Genomic DNA, 24438 nt, shown 5'->3' on the forward strand with positions numbered 1-24438 from the left:
CATGAATTAAAAAAACCTACTAATCTGAACTTAGGTGAAATAGTAAGAAAATCTAGCCCTACATCTAAAATAAAATGACATTAGAAAAGAAGGAAAAAGATATCCCTCTTTTTTGTATTTGAAAAACTTAATCTATCAAGCAGAAATAACAGCAAACCTCTGTGTACTTAAAACAATAGCTGAAAATAAACTGAGGTTTAGGAGAAATGGATACAATAACAATCACACTGAGATCCTAAACTATCTTTCACAGAATCTGAAAAAAGATGTAGAAAACATATGAGAAGGCTGGACACGATGGCTCACACCTGTAATCCTAGCACTTTGGACGGCCAAGGAGGGCAGATCACCTGAGGTTAGGAGTTCAAGACCACCTTTGCCAACATGGCAAAACTCCGTCTCAACTAAAATATACAAAAATTAGCTGGACATGGTGGTAAGCACCTGTAATCCCAGCTAATCAGGACGGGGAGACAGGAGAATCGCTTGAACCCAGGAGACGGAGGTTGCAGTGAGCCGAGATGGCGCCACTGCACTTACTCCAGCCTGGGTGACAAGAGTGAGACTCCATCTGAGAAAAAAGAAAAATAAAATATATGAGTAAAATATAGATAATTAAAACAGCATAATTTAAATCCAGACTATATATATTATCTAAATTATATATTAAAATATATGTATATAAAGCATATATCATGCATATACAAAATTCTATACCAAAAAAACCAGATAATATACATTATTTTCAAACACATTAAATACTACCAACAAGTAATTATATATCTGAGACCACAGAAAAAATTTCAACAAATTCCCAAAAGGTAGAAATTGGGTAAAAAGGAAATCAAAGTTGAAATATAATGTAAAAAGTAAATAACAATAGCTCTACTATATCTACACCTGTGGGATATCAAATTGATATGCACAGAAAAACATGTAGCTTTACATGTAATTACTAGAAAACCAGAGAGGCGAGAAATAAAATTTAGGTTTTGGAGGGTAGAAAAGTTGAGTTAATAAATAAAATACCAAGAGTAAGTTCTTATAAAGACTTAAAAACAAAAGCCCCAGAAAAAACCTTCAAGAAGTTTAAAGAAAAAGAGAAGAAAACATCAGTAAATGAGGAAATGACAGATACAGAAATTAAATAACTTTTAAGAGGATATTATCTAGAAGTTATTCCAAAATTTTGGAAAATCTAGAATAGACAGATACTCTTCTAGGAAAGTATAACCAAAATTGGCTCAAAAAGAAGAAAAAAACCCTAACAACCTATGATTATAGAAGACACAGTAAAGGCAGTCAAAAGATTGATCTCTCAAAAGGTAACAGACTCAGATGAGTTTATCGATGAGTATCATCAAATCTTTAAGAAAGCAATATTGCCCATGATATGAAAACCCTTTTAAAACACAGACAAATTTAAACTTCCTAACTCATTTTCTTAGGCTAGCCCAACTTAGATTCCAGAAAAGTAAAGAAGAAAGGTAAAGGCCAATATTACTAATAAACATATATGAAAAGAAATCCTCAATGAAATATGGATTGAGTATCCCTTATCTGAAATGCTTAAGAACAGAAGTGTTTCCAATTTTGGATGTCTTCAGGCTTTGAAATATTTGCACATATTAGATATAAGCAAATATTGTGCAAATATTTCAAAACCTAAAAAAATCATTAGTTTATACATATAACCCTTCTATTATTTACATAATATACTGGGCATGTGATCCAAGTGTAAACACAACATTTGTTTCATATACACCTTATACACAGCCTGAAGGTAATTTTATACAGTATTTTAAATAATTTTGTGACTGAAACTAAGTTTTGACTGTTTTAACTGTGACTTGTCACATGAGGTCAGGTTTGGAATTTTTCATTTGAGGCATTATGTCAGCACTCAAGGACTGACTCAAGGATTTTGGAGCATTTTGGATTTTCAGATTAGGGATACTCGACTTGCAGAAACACATCAATTGTATAGTATTAACCAACACATCATGACTGAAAAAAGCATTTAAGGATGACTCAACGTTTAAAAGCCTATTAATATATTTTATTAGTATCAGCAGACAAAAAAAGAAAAAAAAATCACATGGCAATCTTAACAGAAGTTAATACTAAAACCAATATTTCGTTTTTTATTTAAAACAAAAACATGCAAAAATTCTTATCCAACAACAAATAAAACTCTTTTCAACTCAATAAACTGTCTACAAGAAACTTTCAGCAAAATTACATTCAATAATAACAGCAGTATCCCTGTTATAATCTGAAGCAAGAGAGAAATGCCTGCTAATATATTACTAATATTATACTAGGGATCCATCATAATATAAGAACACAAGAAAAATAATAGGAATAAAATTGGAAAGCAAGAGATAAATGTCATAATTTTGAGATTGGCTACTTAGAAATTTCAAGAGAACTGACTGAAAAAATATTAGAATATGAATTCAGCATGATGAGACTATGAATAAAATTGACATACACAGAATGAACTCCTATGTATCAATATTGAATTAGAAAGTTCAGATATGAAGTCCCACTGTCACTAGCAACAAAAACTAAGACACATAAAAATAAATTTTAAAAGAAATGTGCAATTCTCTATAAAGAAAACTATAGGACTTTCCCATAGGACATAAAAGACAAAGATAAATGGAAAAATATATCATGTTCCTAAAAGGGAAGACTTGTATTTTCCCATTTTCCATAAATTGTAGTGTAGTTCTAAGCCCAATCTCAGGATGTTCCAAATTTTGACAAATGAATTCTAAAATATATGTGGAAGAGAAAAATGCAATGCTTTAAAATAGCTCATTCACAGGCTGGGCGTGGTGGCTCATGTCTGTAATTCCAGCACTTTGGGAGGCCAAGGCAGGCGGATCACTTGAGGTCAGGAGTTCGAGACCAGCCTGGCCAACATGGTGAAACCCTGTATCTACTAAAAATGCAAAAATTAGCTGGGCATGTTGGTGGGTGCCTGTAATCCCAGCTACTTGGGAGGCTATGTCACAAGAATCACTTGAACCCAGGAGGTTGCAGTGACCCGAAATCATGCCACTGCACTCCATCCTGGGTGATAACAGAGCAAGACTCAGTCTCTCAAAATAAAAAAAAGATTATTCACTTAATCATTTGGAAATATTTGACTGGATGCATGCTATATACCAGTACTTGTCTAGGATAATAGAAGTGAACAAAATATACAAAATCCCCAATCTCAGAAAATTTATAATGATTTATTAAAATGTTAGATTAATAAAAACAAAAACGTCATACAGGCATCAAAGAACTAACATGACAGTGAAGGATTACTGAGTCAAAAATCCAAAAGATACTTCTCTGCAGAGTTCACAGAAAAAAAAAAAAAATCTTAAAGAAGACAAGAAACCCAGTGAGGCCATCCAGTAGAGATACCTTTTATTTCTGCCTATGGGAAATGTTTAATCTGAATAGATAGCTATGAAACTAAATTGCATTTTCAATGATCTCATGGGGCTAGAAGAACAAAACTATACCCATAGAGCAAAAGGTGAGCCAGTTGTAAAACCAGCCTTCCCATGAGCTAGCTGACTTTGGGTCATCTGAATGTTAGGTCAGGTAAATGCAAGACCTGAATTTGGATTAAGGTGTTCTCAACTCGTAGCACCCCAGACACCTGGCAGAAGTAAATGAAAATCCTATGGGAGAAGATACTGTCCTAGGCTTGAAAATAGTTCTATAATAGTTTTCAAATACAATGTCCACCATATAGTCAAACATACGGGTATATAAGAAAACAAGATGCTATGAACAAGAAGAAAAAAGCAACTACTAACAGAATCTGACCCACGATTATCTTAGATACCCAGAACTATCAAATACAGAATATGAAAATAACTATGTGAGCCATATTCAATGAAATAAAAGCCAAACTACAGTACTAAAAACAATAAAAAGTATATCTGAAAAAGAGCCAATGGAAATTCTAGATCTTTATAACAATATAACCAAAGTAACAGTCACTGAGAAAATCAGGGGAAGAAACTAGAATGCAGCAGAGAGAGACAAAGAGAAAGAAAACAGAGAAGATTAAAAAACCTAGAAAGCACAGTGAGAAGGATTTAACATGTATTTAATGAGTCCCAAAAGAACAAGAGAGAGAAAATGGGGCAGAAAAAACAGCTGAGAGATAACAGCAAGGAAATTTCCAGAATCCCAACAGAGATCTCAAACTTGACAACAGCTACTAAAAATTCCCACATGGACATAATAAAGTAAAACTTAAAAAACTCGAGATAAAGATAAATATCTAAAAATCAGTCAGAAAATACAGAACAGATTAAGATAAGCAACAACTGAACTTGCAACAAGGCAGAAAATAATGGAATAGCCTCAATATGTGACGGAAAAATAACTATCAATATAGAATTCCATACCCAGTAGAAATAACATCCCAGAATTAAGTGAATATCCACACTAACTAAAAACATCAAATAAACCCTAAACAGTGAAAAAAAAAAATTAACTGAACAAAGGCATCATCAGACAAAAGCTAAGAACATGTGGCATAAAATGACTAAGAAATTTCAAAGGGTTCACTAGAAGTCACCATAAAGCAAGTGAAAAATACAGCCACAAAGAAGAGAGTATCTGCAACACATATAACCTATGGATTAGTGGAATTCCTAAGAGTCAATATGGAAAAAAGACAAGACACCTCAATAGAAAAATATGGGCAATTAGCAAAGTCATTTTTCAAAAGGGAAACACAGGTGGCCAATAAACATAAGAAAGAATAATCAGCCTCATAGTAATCAGGAAAATGTAAATTAAGTTCACAATGAAATATCTTTTATATGCGCTGAGTAAAAATTTGAAAGTCTGACTTATATTAGTGAGGCTATAGAAGAACAAGAACTCTGACACACTCCTGGGAGTAAAAATATGTACAATCATTTTTTGGAAAACAGTGGCTTATCTAAGAAGCATAAACTCTATCAGTATGACTAAAAAATTTTACTCCTTGGCATGTACCTTAAGAGAAATCTGCAGATGTTCATCATGAGACATAATAAAAATGCTCATAGCTCCATAGCTTTTAAAAGCCATAAGCTGAAACCCAAATGTCTATCAAGAACAAAAATGGATAATGAAATGTAGCATATCTATATAATAATATACAGCAATGAAAATGAATAAACTACAGCTACTAACAGAGATGAACTTCAAAGATGGTATTAAGCAAAAGCAACAGGTCACAAAAGAAGACATTTGGTATAATTCCATTTCTATGAAATACAAAAACAGGACAAAGCAGACTGTATACATTCATAAGAGGTCAAACTATTAAGAATGGTAAACAAATGATTATTAGGAAAGTCAGAATAATGGTAACGGAAGGAAGAGACTTTAATTGGGGGTGCTGGTAATGTTCTACATCTCATCTTTAGAGTAATTAAGGTTATTTCTTTAAATATTAGAGTAACACATTTATGTATTTTTTTCTCACAATAAAGCCAATTTGGTAAGGGGCAATTTGTTCATAGATTAAAATTTTTGAGTATTTATAATATTTAAGAATTATCTAGTCTATTAGTCTAAGTTCAGCCTTCTAAATCCAATCTAAAAATGTACAAATAAGTAATCAACTTGGCCTTGTACTAATGATTTTAAAGTAGAAACCTTACTGTTATCTGAGGCACTGAAATAACCAAGATAATCCACGGTTCTACATATTAAGACTAATTTGTTATATTTGTAAAAGATATTTATGTACTTGAAAGGTTTTAAATCAGGGAACAAAGGTGCTTTAAATGGAAACTGAATATACTGAATTTAGATATGCAGTTTTAAATGTTTTTAAAATTCTACTAATGTTGTAAATGTGACTACACATTATCTAAAAACTCCTTACTTCTAAATATTTGCTGAAATTTGCTAAACTCATCAAAAAAAAAAAAAAAAAAAAATCCCGAGTTTGACCTTAAAAACTTAAGAAAGAACTAACTATTTGGGTTTATATCCTTAAGAAATCATCTTTTTAGAGCAAACTTCTAAGTAATATTTTTCTACCAACTTGTTCAGAAGACACAAAACAATTCACATTTAATGCTATCTCTTTTTCACATGATATAAAAGCAAACAAAGTAACCTATGCCAGAAGAGTTTTTTTTTTTTTTAATTCCCACACAACACCAATTTATATGCCAGAAGATTTTGAGGGTTAATTTTAATTAAAATTTGTCTAGGATTATACTCAAAAACACAAACCACTTGACAGTTGGTATGGCGACATATGCTACTTTCAAAATAGTTATTGTTTACTTTTTTAGGGGTAGGTGGGGGTCACAAAGCAATTAAATGCTATGGAGCTCCCAGAAAAATGCATATAGACACACCACACAATACAACAGAGCTCTTGAAAACAACTACAGGTTAAGGACACTTAAAACTCTCCATTATACTGGTGGCCAATTATGAAATCAGAGCTTATTTTAGACATATCATCCAGCAAAATATAATTGTATGCATATTATTATATATATTAATTTAAAATCAGAAAGGTAATTTCTTTAAGAAGAAAAGTTCCCATATTTTCTTTTATCACTTAAAAATGACCACAATACCACTTTTTACATACTAAATAAGCAAAGTTTTGTTTTGTTTAGAAGAATATACTGGCAAGGATGAGACAAACTGTATATCAGTCTCATACATTGAAATTAGCAGAATACACTTATATAATCTTTCTGAATAATAATTTGGAAATGTATACATAAAGCCTCAACTGTATGAGGAATATTCAACTCTTCATCTACTAACTCTACTAAGAAAATAATTTTATATGTGCACAATTTACTGCAAGAAAGATCATCAAAAGTATTTTTTTTTGTTTTGAGACTGAGTCACACTCTGTTGCCCAGGCTGGAGTGCAATGGCATGATCTCAGCTCACGGCAACCTCTTCCTTCCATGTTCAAGAGATTCTGTTGCCTCAGCCTCCCGAGCAGCTGGGGTTACAGGTGGCCACCACCATGCCCAGTTAATTTTTGTATTTTTAGTAGAGAAGGGGTTTCATCATGTTGGTCAGGCTGGTCTTGAACTCCTGACCTCAGGTGACCTACCCACCTCAGCCCCCCAAAGTGCTGGGATTACAGGTGTGAGCCACCGCGCTGGCCGACAAAAGCATTCTTTATGATGTCCAATCCTGGAGCCAATATAAAATGAGCAACAATGGAGGAGTAAATGTACAGGATAATAGAAAACTGTAAAAAATTTAAGTATATTTAAGATGAATATTTAGTGCTGATGGATCTACTGCTAAAAGAATAAAGCGTCAATTTCTGCATAGCAAGTTCTTCTTTTTTTTTTTTTTTAAAGAAAAAATCTACAAACAGAAAAACAAGACCAGAGGGGTATATGATAAATTTTTAATGTGGAGAATTCTATGTATTTTTTTAATCTAAAATTTTAACAAGAAATAAATCAATAATTTATTAGATTATATGAACTCGTTATTCACCTTGACTTTTGGCCTAATCTAAGAATCATTCAGTATGAGAAATCAATTCTGTAAAATTTATTTATTATTACAGTTGTTGTCTAAACTATTAAAGGTATTATTCAACAATCTGTGATAAGAAAAGCCAAGGCTGTAGTAAAGGTATGGGCTACTGATGAAAGATCTATAATTGAATATGGCTGGCCCTCAAAATCAGAAAAGAAGTTCCCATTGTTGAAACAAATATGATAGCTATCTTCTGCAGTGGGAATGAAAAATGATTCTAGTCTGTCATTTGAAATATCACAGACGGTGATTGGCTTTTGTCATATTCAAGGATTAACATAAATTATGTGGTATTTAAAGGTTAGACTACAATGCAGCACCCAAATTTAAAATTAATGATAAAACAAGATACATTATAATATGTTCTGATCATAATTACATTGAAACAGTAAGACAGATAAGAGAAAGAAATCAAGCTGTTTAAAAGTAAGTATCTTTGAGTGATGCTATCACAGGTGATTTCCCCACTTTTTAATTTTTGTTTTCTAATATTTTTTAAATGGGCATAGATTAAATTTTTTTTTTTAAGAGACAGGGTCTCTCTCTGTTTCTCCATTGTGGAGGGCAGGGGCATTGTTACAGCTCACTGTGTTCAACTTGAACTCCTGGGCTCAAGCAATCCTCCCACCTCAGCCTCCTGAGTAGCTGGGACTACTGGTGCACACCACCATGCCTTAAAAAATTTTTTTTTTTCTTTCATAGAGATGGGGTCTTGCTATGTTGCCCAAGCTGGTCTCAAACTCCTCAAGTGAACCTATCTCAGCCTCCAAAAGTGCTGGGATTACAGGTGTGAGCTAATGTGCCTACCCCCCTATTGCCTTAGTGAGGAAAAACCCCTCTGTGTTCTAATTGGACAGTCCTTGAGAAGTTGTGCACGTTCTTTAAAAAAGTCTAGTAAATTACTACTGAAAAGCCATTATCTCCCCAACCCATAATTAAATACAAGTGAAATCTAAAATACAGATATGAGTCATGCCACAGTTCTAATATATTCTAAAGAAGTATAGTAGAAAATAATATATAGAAGTTAACATTTTTGTCTTAAAGCCATTAAATAAATCAACACTTCCGACTGGATTTTTTTTTAAAGCCCTAATTTAGCATTAGAAGCTCTCATATCTCAGTCAATGGTAAAAGAATTAAAAGAAAATTAGTCAATACTGAATGATAATCAGGCCATATGCTGACATGAAAATCTTATCATGTAATCTGAGATAATATTTTATACTTTTCTTCTAGTGGGAACCAAATGAAAATATATTAACTTTCTAGTTGCCAAATAAAAGATGAATTCTGAATGCTTCCTAAAGAATTCTTTAAAATTTGTAATCTAAATATCTTTACTATCAAAAATGCTCTTTGCTTCATTTACATTTCAGGAGTCACTCTGGTCTACTGTTTCTGATGTGAAATATTCTATTCTGATGACTAAATTCTTTATATATTTAGAAGGAGAAATAGTTATTTAAATATAATTCAACATATTTAAAAATTGAATGTAGTTTTGATTCCAAAACTGTAGTCAAACTAATTCTTCTACCTGTATTCACACATGGTGATATCTGGCCTGACAAGACAAAATCAAAGACGTGTAAAAATTAGGGGGCTAGGTGTGGTGGCTCATGCCTGTAATCTCAGCACTTTGGGAGGCTAAGGAGAGAGGATCTCTTGAGCCCAGGAGTTAGAGTGCAGCCTGGGCAACATGGCAAAAACTAGCCGAGAGTGATGACGTGTGCTTTTAATTCCAGCTACTTGGGAGGCTGAAGTGGGAGGATCACTTGAGTCCTGAGAGGTTGAGTTTGCAGTGAGCCATGATCACACCATTACACTCCAGCCTAGGTGACAGAGTGAAACTCTGTCTTAAAAAAAAAAAAAAAGAGAATTAGAGTGAAAAGGGGCTCTAGTGATATAGCCTTCCCACCAAGACTTCTGTTAGGATTTTTTTGTTTTTACTTCTGGACTCTACTTCCTATGCAGTATGCCTTCCAATTTAAATATATATATTCAAAGATATATAACTATCAATGAAACTTGCTTAATAAGAGATAACCAATATATACACACTTGGTGTATTTTCAGTCAAAGGAAAGAAATGTGGTATCTTAGTTAGTTTTGTCACTATAGACAAATACAAAGTTTTTATCACGCCTTTTGTAAAACTGAAAATAACTTGTAAGTACTTTTCCCTTATCTATTAACCTAAGGATCAGGAGACCCTTGGTTGGGAATGATCCATCTAGTCCAACCTTTTAATTTTGCATATAAGATGGATCTGAATTTAGAGGTTTGATTAATCATGAAAGGGGGAAAATGATTTTTCTCACATACATTATATTGACAAGTCACCTGGTAAGTATCAACAATTTAAATCCAATGAAACACAACCTGAAGTGAATTATTTCTACTAATGATAAAAATAAGAAATGTTTCACATTTTAATTTTCTTTAAACCTTTTTTTATTTAGAGATTTTTCTGGTAAGGAGATATACCATAGGAAAGCAATTTCACTGGCAGTGAGGTATGTATATACTCTACCAAAATACTCCTTATTTTAACTGTTTTTAGCTTTATTTACATATGAAGCAAAGAATCAATGCATATCCTTGGTTCAACTACAGTATTAGCCATACTACATGAAATAAAATGGTGCTTGCATACAAAAACTGTTGTTTGTAAAGGAATCTGATTTCAGATTAAAAGAACTAATTTGTTTTTGGAAAAAAATTCTAAAAAGAATCACAATTTATCATGACCAAGACACCTGCACCGTATTTTCCATTCCTCACAGCACATTTATTTCAGTAATTCTGTTATGTCGGTTCTTAGCATGAGCATAGTGTTACACGATTTTTGTACATATAATCACATCCAAAACAAGTTCTAAAATTTAAATTGTAAACATTCTCATCATATGTAGAAATATTTTAATTGGTGTATTAAGTTTTGCTAACTGATCAAATTTGGAAGATAATATAAATGAGAACGTCTATTCTAAACTGTGTAGTGAGCATTGTTTATTAATTACATTTCTACAATGTTAAATAAAGTAAGAGGCAAACCTGTCCTGTAAGCATGTCAAATTTTAGGTAAAACATTAAAAAGAAACAAATCTGTTAACAAAAGAATGTCTTGCAATAAAGAACATTAGATTTTTTAAATCTATTATGATACAAAAATGTAAAGGGTAAATAGCATCTTTGTTGACAAAGTAGGAGGTAGCATGGATGCACCACTTTATTGTCTGAGAAATGCAACTGGAGTAAAGAATATTTCCTTACCACAAATAATTTCCAGAACTATATACATATTTCTTTTAGAAATACTTGTTTAAACAAATCTCCCTCCACTTTTTAGTATAAAAAAACCGTTCTGTGTGATTTAAAAAAAAACACTTACACATCTAGATAGAATAGTACTCTGCCCTATTTGAGTGAACAGTCTCAAACTATGAAGTACATGATATTTAATGCCCTAATTTGAGTAAATTTAGTCATCAGTTCTTGGTATTATACAAAACACTAAATACATACAAACAAAATATAATATCTTATTTTTCTATGCAAGTCTTGTGGGGAATAAACAGAGCCTTGATCTGGTAACACTGCAAAAAAACATAATTTTCCAATAAGTTTGTCTCTAAGTATCCATGTGCAACAGTTTATTAATGGCTGCTTACATGTACTGCTCTTTCGTTGAGTGAACACAGTTAACCAACAAAACATCGTAAACCTTAAAAACAGATCTTCCACCCCATATAAAATATAGACTACTTACTGTTTTAAGTATTGGATTTGCTCTGATGTCACTGTAATTCACTTTCCCCCATTTTTCTGCTTTAGTATTTATAAACAGATAATTTAACGTGGCTTTAAAAAAAAAAGAATGTCAAATTTACATCCAATTCAAATTTGCTATTTAAAAGGTTTCCTGGTTCTATGAAGCTGCTTCAGCCATTAGTAGAGAAAATGAAGTTTCTGTAATGGAGGCAGGCTTTTTAAGTAGTGACGTGACTTCCACCATGCCAGCTCCAGTCCTTGGAAGATTAGCGTTTACAATATGTCGTTGTAAGTGCTTAATCCAGTCTTCCTGAACAGACAAGGGTCCTCGAAAGACTAGGCCACAAAACCTATAGAAATATAACAATTCTCTTAACATGACCAATTCTCTTTCTTTAAAACCAATTCACATAAAATCCATAAACATAAGGAATAAACTTTCACTGTATTTTAAAGATAGCACGTGATAAAGTTTCTAAAGTCAAATGATTTAATAAAACATCAAAACTCCCAATTCATATGTTTATTAACAGCTACAATAAACTCCAGTAATCTTTGTATAGGTAGGAACATTATTATTAGGGTAAAATTAACAGTCTTAACACCCACACATCTTAATTCACTTGAAATAACAATTACTCTAAAATGTGCCGTTCTTTAGAAAAGACCCTTCCCCAATTTATCATTCTTTAAATTGCATTGTGTCTATGTTGGTTCATGTGTGTTGTGTGTGAGTGTGAGTATGAAGAAGGCGTGAGCATGAGGGAAGAGAAAATGTGTTCCCAATAAGTGAGAACTCAAGAAAGCAAAAATTCAAACCAAATAAAATTAAACCATACAAACCAAGTAAATGAAACATATAAAGAGCTACTTTTTCATTTTTTTTTTTTTTTTTTTGAGACAGAGCATTGCTCTGTCACTCAGGCCAGAATGCAGTGGCACGATCTCGACTCACTGCAACCTCTGCCTCCCGGGCTCAAGTGATTCTCCTGCCTCTGCCTCCTGAGTAGCTGGGATTTCAGGCGCCTGCCACAACGCGTGGCTAATTTTTGTTTTTTTAGTAGAGATGAGGTTTCGCCATGTTGGCCAGGCTGGTCTTGAACTCCTGGTCTCAAGTGATCCATGCATCTTGGCCACCCAAAGTGCTGGGATTACGGCATGAGCCACCATGCCTGGCCCAAAAGGTGCTTTTATAAGTCACAGTATAATAGATTTACATCACTATTGGCTAATGTAAAAAACCTGACTTACTAGTTGTTCAAGTACAGGATACTGTGAGCGGAATTAAGATTTTAAGCCTATCTCCAGAAGTTCATTTATAACTTGGTTGTTGAGAATGCATACTCTGCTACAAATTAAAAATCTCAAATGAAATAGCTAATATGTCTCAAGCAAAATATGAAGAAACTGATCAGATTTGGCAATATAGGCATATACCTGCATCGGAGAATGTAAACCTCGTCAGCACCATGAGGTAATGTTAGCATTTTCTTCTTGCTTCCAGATCTTGACCTTGATTTCTTTTGCTTACAATCTAAGGCTAAAAAAGGGGAGAGAAAAACTTAACATTCCTTATATATTTCAAAATATACACACACACATATTTTTCTAGAAAGGTCTGACAGACCATGTAAATCAGTTAGAAAAAGTCTGCATTCATTTCCCTATTCCCTGAAGCATGCACTCGACTTGCTGATTCTGTAATAGCAGTAATATTATCTGCATCTATTCTTCCTGTACTGACTTTTCAAACAATGTTTTACCACACCAAACTAGAACTGAGAAAATGTAACTAAGTAACTTGAAACTACTAAATTGGCCAATTATTAAATAATGGTAATCTTTACTCTCATAATCATACATAATTTTAACATCTGGTTAAATCTTATTGCCAGAAAAATAGAACCTTTTATTTGAGATCATTAAATTAAGTTTGCATTTCATTACTGCTCCATTAAGTAGGTCTCATATACTCGGAAAACTTAGAAGGGAACATGGACAATGTAACTAAGAGCTCAATGAAAAATCAACTTTCACAGTGATTCACCAAGAATTCTATAAATAGCTCTTAAAATTGTATGCTGGCCCTACATTTGAAAGGACAAAAAAACCTCAACTTTCATTTTTGAACTTAACTTGTATTGCATACAATAATCAATCATGCAATCATATAAGTTTTATTTACTACAAAATAAATATAAATCCATATTATCTCACATAAGTTTACAATTGGATCTATGTTTAATGCTAACTATTATTTACATATTTTTCATTTTACATTTCTCCAATAGCTTATTTTAAAATGTGATTTGAAAAAGTAAAAAAAAATTATATAAAGAGACCAAAATTTGATGTTAATTTTTCTTAAAAATTTTCCATTACTTGACTTTTCCTTTATTTATTCTAAAACAATCTGATTTAATAAAGGAAAAAAGATTTTTTTATAGGTAGAAATAGCACACAACATTTTATAGGTTTTTGAATACAGCTACACCATTTCTTTGGACAAAGGGATGATAGCAATCCAGGGTGCTGCTGGTTAATTAGCAGGAAGAGAGGGTAAGAATTTATCTGTAGGGATTCAAGGTGGGAGGGATACAAATGTAACAGAAGAGTTACCCAAATGGCTTTTCTTCCATTATCCTGCCATGTGAAAAATTCCCTGGAAAAATTCTAAGTAAGAGAGAAGGAATTGGCTATTCAATGACTCTGTGAAATGAATTGTTCAAAGTCCAAATTCCAAAGAATAGATGCTACTATTACAAAACCAATAAACATAGTTCCTTACAGCAGTCAAATGGCAATGCTAACAGAAATTTCATATAGAAAATTCAAAACCACAAGAAACCTAAATCTCACCGAAGCCACTGGTTTTAGCTCCTTGTCATCTGCCTATTCAAAAGTCAAATCTAGGACACATAGTCTTTTTCTGTTTATCCTCAGAAGAAGAGTCTAATAAGTAAAGAACTACTAGAAGTCAAGTTAGGTATTAAAGAATGGGTAATTCAAAATTAAACAACCAAACTCTGGAATAGAAAAATCTTATAAGGATCTCATTAGTTATCTCAGTCAAGAGCCTGGCATATAGTAGGAACTCAACAAATACTTCCGGAAGAAAAATAAAGCAAAACCCAGTAATTTAACCATTGATATTTAGACAGCCTATGAATGAAAATGTTTTACTCCTATTTAATACAGGTAATGTTCCTGTACAACATTGTGCATCATTTGTTTAAATATGTTGCTGCAGTCACACGTACTTCATTATCCTAGATATAAATCACTGACCAGTCCAGCTTATGTACAGAAACCAGGTTATTCACAACAGCTACAAGAATGAAATATCATATACTTTGTAACCAGTAAGAAAAACCTTTTTCCTAGTCACTTTGGTGAGCAATCTGAATTTAAGTGGGTTATGAGTGATTCATATACTGGAAGTAGAGTTCAGGGAACTCAAAGAGTAAGTGCTACTAGATGTCAGCTATTCTTTCCATCTGTAAAGATGGATCCTTGTCTGTGTTAGGTAGAACAGAGCAAGCATTTGGTGTATCATAAGATTACAGGTAGAATCTTACTTTGATGAGCTTGCTGGTTGTCAAAATTGCCACACTGTATTCAAACTCCTTTTAAAATGCAAATAAATTACGCTAGGATACAAATAGAATACATTATAACAATCCTTAAAAAATTTGTTCACAGAATGTTAATGTTAGGGGTGTAAAGTAAATTGAGGAAGCAGGGCAGAAGACGGTAGGGAAATATGCAAAAGAACATTTTATCAGTTACAAAGCATTTAAAGTTAAATTTACATATTGTGGTATTTTAAAAATGGGACTGGGCATATTTATTCTGAAATACAGAAATATTTTTGGCATTTTTTTAATAAGAAAAAAATTATTTTATGGCTTTTGATGCTTTGTGGACTGTAGAAACTCTTAAGTTTCAGCTGTTTTATGAATGAGCAGATCTAAATTTGAAATGAGAATGCCATCGTTTTTGTAGCAATGAGTATGTAAAGGTATTACGACCTTGGAAAGCAGAACAACTCTGCCACATATGACTGATTGGTCATCTCTAGAACCCAGGGCTCCAAGTTAAGGTTACAGAATCTCATGCACTGAGAATCCCTACAAACTTATCCATAATTTAAAACATTAAAAATCTGGGATCTTTGACAATTGAAATCTAAATGCCTCAATGTTTTTATATCTTCATCATCAATTCTAAATTTCTTATCTCCTGAAATGTTCTTTTTGAGCAGGTGAAACATGAACAATAGTTTTTTGTAATGCCAACATCCAACTCCACTCCTGTGATATTGCCCATACCTTTGGGAAAATCTGTTTAAAACTGATTTAACATATTAATGCTACACAATAAGGAGACATCTATATAGCATCCTCTACATAAAAAGATAATTTACACAGAAAACTTCAGTGAATGAAAAGGATGAGGTACAAACATGTCTGTTATACCAATATTCTCACTTAAGAGATTTTATTATATCTAGAGGGAAAAGCAGCTTTGCTCTGGACTGTACCAGGAGCTGCTACAACATTAAATACATATCACTAACACATTCAGTTTTAGTATAATGCAGCTAATCAATATCATTAACAGCCAAAGCTTTAACAAAGTTGTTTATATGAATAATCTGCCAAATAAATAACTTTGTTACACAAAGCCTTTTTTTGTAACAGGATTTCATTTGCACTTGCCAGTGACCAAAAAACTCTCAAGAAGCTAAAAACAAAAACCTCACACATCCTTTTCTCTTTCCAAAGTATTTTAAATCTAACATTGCTTATATACTTTAAACACATTTTTAAAAATTTAAAAAGTATTAACTTCCTTCTCTAGTATAAGCTTCTTTAGAAAGAAACAAATTCAGTCATCCAAACCGTCCTAAGATTACTATTCAGTGGGCAGAAACTGTTTAAGTGATTAATTTCAAACAAAAGACTGTCAAAAATCTTTCAAGTTACCTGATTTATAAAAGATCTAAATTGCTACTGAGAATATTTTACTTGTGAGGAGAATAAATTGAGCTGTAAGGTCAAATGAGAAAAAAATCAGAATATACCTTTCAGTAAGATATCTGTCTTGGTCAAATACAAATATGAAAGAGAAAACACAATAAACTTCAGTCTTCAAAAAGAACACCATACTGCTATGCTATCAATACGACGACCAATGATTATGACAACACCACGCCAAAACACAAAACCAGATTGGTGCAAAGCAAATAAATAATACAACACATAAAATTCAAGTCTGTTTTCTGAGCCATTAGTTTTATACAAAGAAGATTAAGAATTTACTTTTGACTTTGACATTATTAAATAAAATCTTTTCTCTTTTCCACCTTTCTGCCCATATATACAATAACTGCTTCAATGAGTTTCATTTTATTTTCACTACATAAATGACCCGAGAATGAGAATCTATTTCATAAAAACAGCTGGAACTTCTGTGATAGAGCACACCATGACTAAATTAACATTCGCCACCAAAATATTTTTATTTGTAATCATTCTCCCCTGTCCAATTACTTAAAAGCCTTGTTTCATCTGTTTCTTTTCTAATTGGTTGCTGGTGTCTCTAGGACAAAGTGAAACAGCTGGGTTATCTATACCCAAAGTAAGAGGCATATAAAATTTCTTCTCTAAGTAGTTGGTCTAAGCTTGGTGGACAATATTAGCTACGAGCTCATTCAGGACTACAGTATGAATAAATATGACACAAACAGGTAAAGCATCATTCCACCACCTTCAAAAGCTGATGCTGGAGGTCATGGTGGCAGTGGTGAGGTGAGAAGAGGATGCACATGTGCCAAGGGGTACACAAGTGTAAGACAGAAAAATAAACTCAGTTCTTTTTTTAAATCTTTATTTTAGGTTCAAGGGTACATGCGCAGGTTTGTTATATAGGTAAATTGTATGTCACGGGGGTTAGTATACAGACTATTTCATCACCCAGGTAATAAGCATAGTACCTGATAGGTAGTTTTTGTACTATCTCCCTCCTCCTACCCTCCACCCTCAAGGTAGGCCCCAGCGTCTGTTGCTCCCTTCTTTGTGTCCATGGCTCCCTTCTTTGTTTCCATGTGTTCTCCTTGCTTCGTTCCCACTTGTAAGTTAGAACATTCAGTATTGGTTTTCTGTTCCTGTGTTAGTAATAAACTCAATTCGAATTGTTGTCACTAATCCTTGAAGGTTCATAAGCCCCAAGCACATAAAAAGACTGTAAATACCATTTTTTTTCCTTCAGCCTCAACTGAAAAAGAATTAGTGTTTTTTGATTTTTTTAACAAAATATGTTAGCTTGTTGAAAACAGGAATGGAGTAGAGAAAGCCATTTGTTGAGAAGCCGGAGTTTCATTTCTTCAGCTTATATCTTTGTTTCTGTACAAAGTGCCTAGGAGACCAACTTCATGGGTATCCAACCTGTGCAGTCACATAGGGGGAACCCCACACTCGGTTTAATGCTCTACTATGACAGCCTTGAAATTATTAATTTTTGAACAAGGGCTACCACACACTCATTTTGCACTGGACCCTGCAAATAGCAGTCCTGGTACCTGAGTACCTGCTATCATAAATGAGAAAGGCTGCATTCAGTTACACCCCTCAATCCCTTGGCCCATTAAAAAAAAACCTATTAAGAGAAAAATTGTTAAATCCCCAATCTCTACACAGTATTAAAATTGAAAACAACTCCCCTACTCCTACCAACATCAGTTCTTTGCTCCTAGCTATACCACCATATTCAAACCAATCATTATTCCCAAGATGAGTAGTTTAAATTACAAAAAGCAATGTTGCCCTTACAATCAGCAATTAAGTATAGAGATACATTTAGTAACCTCAAAAGTATTTATTTTCATCATCATTTTCCCTTGATATTTTCACTTTAAAATTGGATAATTTTTTAGTACCCTAAATAACTTTAATTTTTAGTTTCCACTCCCAAAGACTGAAAAAAGGGTAAGTAACTCAATCACACAGCAATCAGTGGCAAAGTTAACTAGATCCTGCATATTTTAATAATTTACTTGGAAGAGGATGAAATGCAAAATACCTGGAAAACGATGTCCTTTGCTTTAATAATTAGGTTTGTGATTTAACAATTATTAGTCCCCAAAGACTGGTTGCTTGAGTTTGTACTACAAAGTAGGAGGTTATACTAAGGACAGTCAATAGCCTTATAGTTCAGAGAAAGAGTTAAAGGAAGTGAAAGTCACCTTTTATTTAAACTTGAATGGATTCAGTTAAAGAAAAGGTACAATTTGTAGAAGCCCCCACTATTTCAAAGTAGAGGGGATAATTACTAAATGATATGTTCAGCAAGTATTCTCTAGATGTAAAGGGAAAATGATAGACGTAAATATGATACCTCATCACACATTTTTATAAACAGAAATTAGAGGTTTTACCAGCTTGCCCAAAGCTAAAAAAGCTAACAATATCACAGCTACAAGTGGCTTACAGGTCAGTTAAGAGCTGATAGGATAGCAAATGTATTACTTCTTTGTGGCAACAGGTAAGAAAAACTACATTTGAAATTTTCTTTTTAAGTAAGTTGGACTTATATGCTGTTTTATTAAGCAAAATAAGCATTAGTTAACATCAACCACTTTTCTAAGACTAAGAAACATCTGAAATTAGAATAAACATTAAAGTACATAATGACAATCTGCTTTAAGTCACTTTTGTTTAGAAATATAAACAAAATAATCAGTCTTTGCCCTTAAAATCTCTGTATTTCTGAAATATCATTTCAGACGTAGTAACAATAATTAAATTGTTATTGATCATAAAATTATTTAAGTAAGAAAACCACCTAACTTGAAAATTTCTTTTAAATTATCTTCAATATAATCATATAACTTAAACTAGATAGGATTCACAATATATTAGTAAATTGAATGTCACAAATCCATGGTCGCAATGGATCTGATTTGGCTTTCTATAGTTTTGAAGAGCTTCACACATTCTGCCCAAAATTCAAACTATAACCAAACATGGTATTGATCAGGTATTTTCTGTTCCAGCCAACTTTTAGCTAAGCTACAATTAAATATGTAAACCTTGAATAACAAGAATTAACCTTATTCTTCAAACTCTAGGAAAACCAAAAAAAAAAAAAAAAAAGTAAATTCTACTTTTCTACTTCTGCAATAAGTGAGAAACTACCAATAAGCCATCCTTTTACCCTAACCTCCAAGAGAGAAAGTCTGGGTGTTATTTTATTATTTCCACACAGTCAATTAAAACATTACCTGAAATTTAGCTCTGGCCAACCACATGCCTTGCTATTGTAAGGGCTAGTTCTATCTTAAAAATTCAGATTACAAACAGCATTCAAGAAATTCATGTTAGAATTGAGAAAAGGAAAACAGTGCAGAGTAGCCAGCTATGTACAATATGCAAGATTTACCAGGCCCAGAAAGACTGGAGTAGGGGACTTTAGTCACGTAACTCCCATGCCCCCATGGGGTGGGCGGGCACGCATGGGGGGCTGGGGAGCAATTGTTTAAAGGCATTATGTTCCTGACCTGATCCCTTACCCATTATTTTCATGTTCCTGAAATTTGTGATACAAAGAACAATGTATAACCAATCGATAGCTTATGTTATTTTAATGTAAATTCTTGTTAAGTAAACTTAGAAACAGCTTCTTTTTTCCTTAAAAACTCACTTGTAACTGCTGCTAATCAGACTGTGTATCTAGGGCCAACTTGAACCTATGTTTCCAGGTGGCCATCCTCAAGCTCTGGGCTTGAATAAATTCTATACCTAATGATATTTTCTGAATCTCATTATTTAAGGCCTACAGAATAAAACTCACAGCAAACACAAACATTATAACTGAGGATAGAATTAGATACGTTTAAAAAGCCCAAATAAATCTTAAAATAATAAAGCAAAACCCAGAAAATTAGTAAATAACAAAACCAATAGCAATGCTAGGAAACTAGATAAGGCTTGCATGAAAAACAAGATGTCAGTCAAAACAGATCATCCTCCTTTTACAACCAATGAGCAGCAAAAAAACAAGCATCATAAAATTTCAGTATTTTATGCTACGATGGTGTACTCTTAGGCTATAGTCTCCTAAAAACAAACCTACTGATTCAACAAGTGTGGTTATTATTTGCTTTTGAGAAATACAAATAAAATTCTAAGTTCTAGAACAGACTAAATGTGTTGTACTGGCCTGAGCATAGAAAGTCAACACCAAGACAAAAGTATGCCAAATTGCAGGGTCTTTATTGCCGGCGGCCATGGAGGACTCGTGTCTCTCCAACCCATGGCCCCGAAAGGAGGGTGTCAAGACCTTGTATACCCGTAAAACCACCTGGGGAGTGAGGGTGAGGAGCGGGGGTGGGGGTGAGGGGCTTCAGCCGTTCTGAGGGCTAGTGGATTCTGTTAACACCTCCTGGGTGGAGATGAGGGTGAGGGGCTCTGGAGATTCCAGTGGATTCCTGGGCGAAGATGAGGGTGAGGGTCTCCGGACATTCCGAGGGCCAGGGGACTTTTGACATTCTGAATGTTACTTAAGCGGTTCACAAAAGTTAAGATAAGCATTTGTTTACACACTGTCTGGGTAGGGTGGAAATCACAGTCCTTAATTACTTATTACAAGTTACAGGGGCCAAGATGGCATGGGTTTGGACTGCTTGCCTGTCACATTTGGGTTACAGAGAGCAGTTTCAATAGAAAGCTGAGGTATGGTTGAGGTATGCAGTTGTATGGGGCTTTTACCATGTCACAAATGGACACCCTCTTTGCCAAGGGGACCCCAGAGAAACCTTAAAAATTGACTTCCCAGCCACAACAGGACAGAAGGTGAAGCATGTCTCATTATATCCCCTCTCTCACTAACCACCATTAAATTTTCTTTCCTAAGAGTTAAAAAGAAACCAGCCTTTTCAAAAGACTCATTCCACCACTGATTTCAACCAATTGCCTAACTCAGAAGCCAGACTCCCCTGTTTTTGTGGTTTCGACACAACTGACCAGCATTCCTTCCTGATAAGAGATCACAAAATGGTTCTGGCTGGTCCATGGAGGCTGCGCATAGGGTGCCTGTGAATCTGTTTCACCTTTTGACATGTAAACCCTAATTTTACTATGTTTAAATGTTAGGTCTCCACCTTAAAGTGAACATGGGATATATGTAACATGGAATTTGCACACTAAGCCTGTGTGTACCCCCTCATGAATATTCATAGCTCCTCCCATAACCTGTTGAGTATGTATACTTAGCCAACCCATTCGACATAACTTCCTGTCTCACCCTTCCCCCTCTGAAGGGCTTGCTTTTGGTCTCTGTCCAAGGATACACTTCCAAGCCTGTAGGCTTCAAGCTTTTTAAGAAATAAAGCTCTCTCTTCCAAATTTGTAGATCTCCTGCTTTTAAGATTGAAACTTTGTTATAGTGGATAGCTGGATGATGAATTGTTGATAGTAAATGACAGAGAAGTAATGAAGCCTGCCCTTTTATCAAACAGTATGGTAGCAGATTGGTTAACTGTACTTGTATAACCATCTACCTCCCATTCAGATTTAAAACCTTGAGCCATCTCTATCTCTTTCCTTTTATTCTGTACCTCTAACTAATCTACCATGTCTTACTTATTTTATTTCCATAATATTACCCATACATCTATTACCCTTCCTTTACATTCTTAATGTCACTAACCTGGTACAGGACTCTTAAAATTATCTACCTTGCAATTTTCCCTCCTCCCCGCCAAATCCTTTATTTAAAAAGCAATTTCAAAAGCATTATACAAATTCCTTAAAGTATTCAAATAGTTCCCCACTACAAAGTTAATTCCAACATCTTAGACTAGCATTCCATGTCATCTATCTGACTCTACCAAACTCAATTCCCTTACCTCATACTCCCTAGTATTTCCAATAAATTTCCCACACTGTACCACCTTCCTCCTTCAAGCACTTCCCTTCCCCACCTGACCTCCATTTCCATTTCACTTAGCTATACATCAGGGTCCATTCAAATGGTAACTTCAAAAGCCTTGTGAGATCCCAGTCTAGATCAAAGTGTCTTCCTCTTTCTCTGAACTTCCACAGTACTTTACACATAAACTCCAGTGGCACTTACCAATTTGTCTTGTATTATGACAATTATGTATATATGTGTTTCTAATATTGTAAGATCCAATGTATCTCTGCACACTTAGCACACTTAGAGGTAAAAAAAAAATGCTTGTTGAATTAGTGAAAAAAATCAGCCAATCATCTTTTAGTATAGTGGGAAAATAGCCTAATTCTTGCTGGCATAATAAAACAATTAGTAGAGTATTTGTAAAAGTTACCCAAAATACTCTAAATTATATCCAAGTTACTCAAGGTAAAAATAAGAACAACATTTTAGAACATTAACCATCAAAATGGTTAGGAAAAATCAAGTTATTAACAGTTAAAGGACTAGTCTTCAGTTAACTAGAAAATTTACTCAACTCAGATAATTCATTACCTTGCTAATCATTTATAAATGATATGTAACTATGTGTACACATATATGCCCTTAATGAAGAACATGTATACACATATATGCCCTTAATGAAGAACAGTACTACAGAAATAAGTTATAGCTAAGATATATAAAGACCCATCTTTTCATTGTCTCATAAATAACTTTTTAATAGGTTTGACCATGCCATTCCCTTATTTTTCTTTTCTTTTTTTTTTTTTGGAGATAAGAGTCTTGTTCTGTCGCCCAGGCTGGAGTGCATGATCTTGGCTCACTGAAACCTCCACCTCCCAGGTTCAAGTGATTCTCCTGCCTCAGCCTCCTGAGTAGCTGGGATTACAGGCGCCGGCCACCATGCCTGGTTATTTTTTTGTATTTTTTAGTTGAGATGGAGTTTCACTATGTTGGCCAGGCTGGTCTCAAACTCCTGACCTCAGGTGATCCACCCCGTCTTGGCCTCACAAAGCGCTCGGATTACAGGAGTGAGCCATTGCACCTGGCCTATTTTTCTTCTATTGTTATTTATTTACTTATTTTTGAGATAGAGTCTCACTCTGTCTCCCAGGCTGGAGTGCAGTAGTGCAATCTCGGCTCATTGCAGCCTCCGCCTCCCAGGTTCAAGCAATTCTCCTGCTGGAGCCTCCTGAGTAGCTAGGATTATAGGCGTGCACCACTGCATCTGACTTGTATTTTGTTTTTGTTTTCTGAGGAGTTTCATTCTTGTTGCCCAGGCTGGAGTGCAATGGCACAATCTCGGCTCGCTGTAACCTCCAACTTCCGGGTTCAAGCAATCCTCCTGTCTCAGCCTCCCAAGTAGCTGGGATTACAGGTGCGCACCACCATGCCCGGCTAATTTTTTGTATTTAGTAGAGATTGGGTTTCACCATGTTGGTCAGGCTGGTCTCGAACTCCTGACCTCAGGTGATTCACCTGCCTCATCCTCCCAAAGTGCTGGGATTACAGGCATGAATCACAATTTTTCTTTTTTTTTTTTTAGTAGAGACAAGGTTTCCCCATGGTGGCAAGGCTGGTCTCAAACTTCTGACCTCAGGTGTCAAACTCCTGACCTCAGGTGATCTGCCTGCTCAGCCTTCCAAAGTGCTGGGATTACAAGTGTGAGCCACCATGCTGAGCCCCCTTATTTTTTAAAAATCCTTTAATGACTTCCAATTTTTTTTACCAAGCATTCTAAGCATTACCCCACCTTTCTGGCACTACAATTTCTCAAACATCTGTAACTAAATCTCCTGACACTTGAACTCCAAACTTCATCCCTTTGTGTCCACACTAATGTTCTTCTCTGCCTGAAATGTTCTTCTAGACTTCATCTGCTCTTCCTAAAACTTTACTGGATCCTTCAAGTTCAGGGTCCAGCTGAAACCATATAAACCTTTCCGTAATAGCATATTTGTACTTTTCCCACTGGGTCATGATTATGTTTATGCAGCTGGAGTGCAGTTATCTTTGTCGGCTCAGAGATGGGTACAGTCTTGGTACAAGAACTCAAACTTTTGTTGAATGAATAAAAACTCTGTGTGACTGCTAGTTTTGTTCTCTTGCATTTAAAAAATCATGACAAGAAACATACCAGCATGA

At 34.3% G+C, this 24438-nt stretch overlaps 1 protein-coding gene across 13 annotated transcripts in view; it reads right to left on the reverse strand.

Annotated features, from left to right (window-relative positions):
- Nucleotides 1-10329: 10329 nt before the first annotated feature.
- The window catches only part of ZNF644 (zinc finger protein 644), a 105853-nt gene continuing 91744 nt past the window's right edge, over nt 10330-24438 (reverse strand). For all 13 annotated transcript variants that reach the window (XM_012434248.3, XM_012434256.3, XM_012434249.3 and 10 more), the window contains 2 exons: nt 12772-12874; nt 10330-11684 (listed from right to left, as the gene is read on the reverse strand). In XM_012434248.3, coding sequence (XP_012289671.2) covers nt 11492-11684; nt 12772-12874 — 296 coding nt within the window. In that variant the 3' untranslated portion in view covers nt 10330-11491. The remainder of the gene's footprint in view (nt 11685-12771; nt 12875-24438) is intronic.

This window comes from Aotus nancymaae, unplaced genomic scaffold (genome assembly GCF_030222135.1).
Source record: "Aotus nancymaae isolate 86718 unplaced genomic scaffold, 86718_ANA_hifiasm-v0.15.2.pri h1tg000007l, whole genome shotgun sequence".
Lineage (NCBI taxonomy): Eukaryota > Metazoa > Chordata > Mammalia > Primates > Aotidae > Aotus > Aotus nancymaae.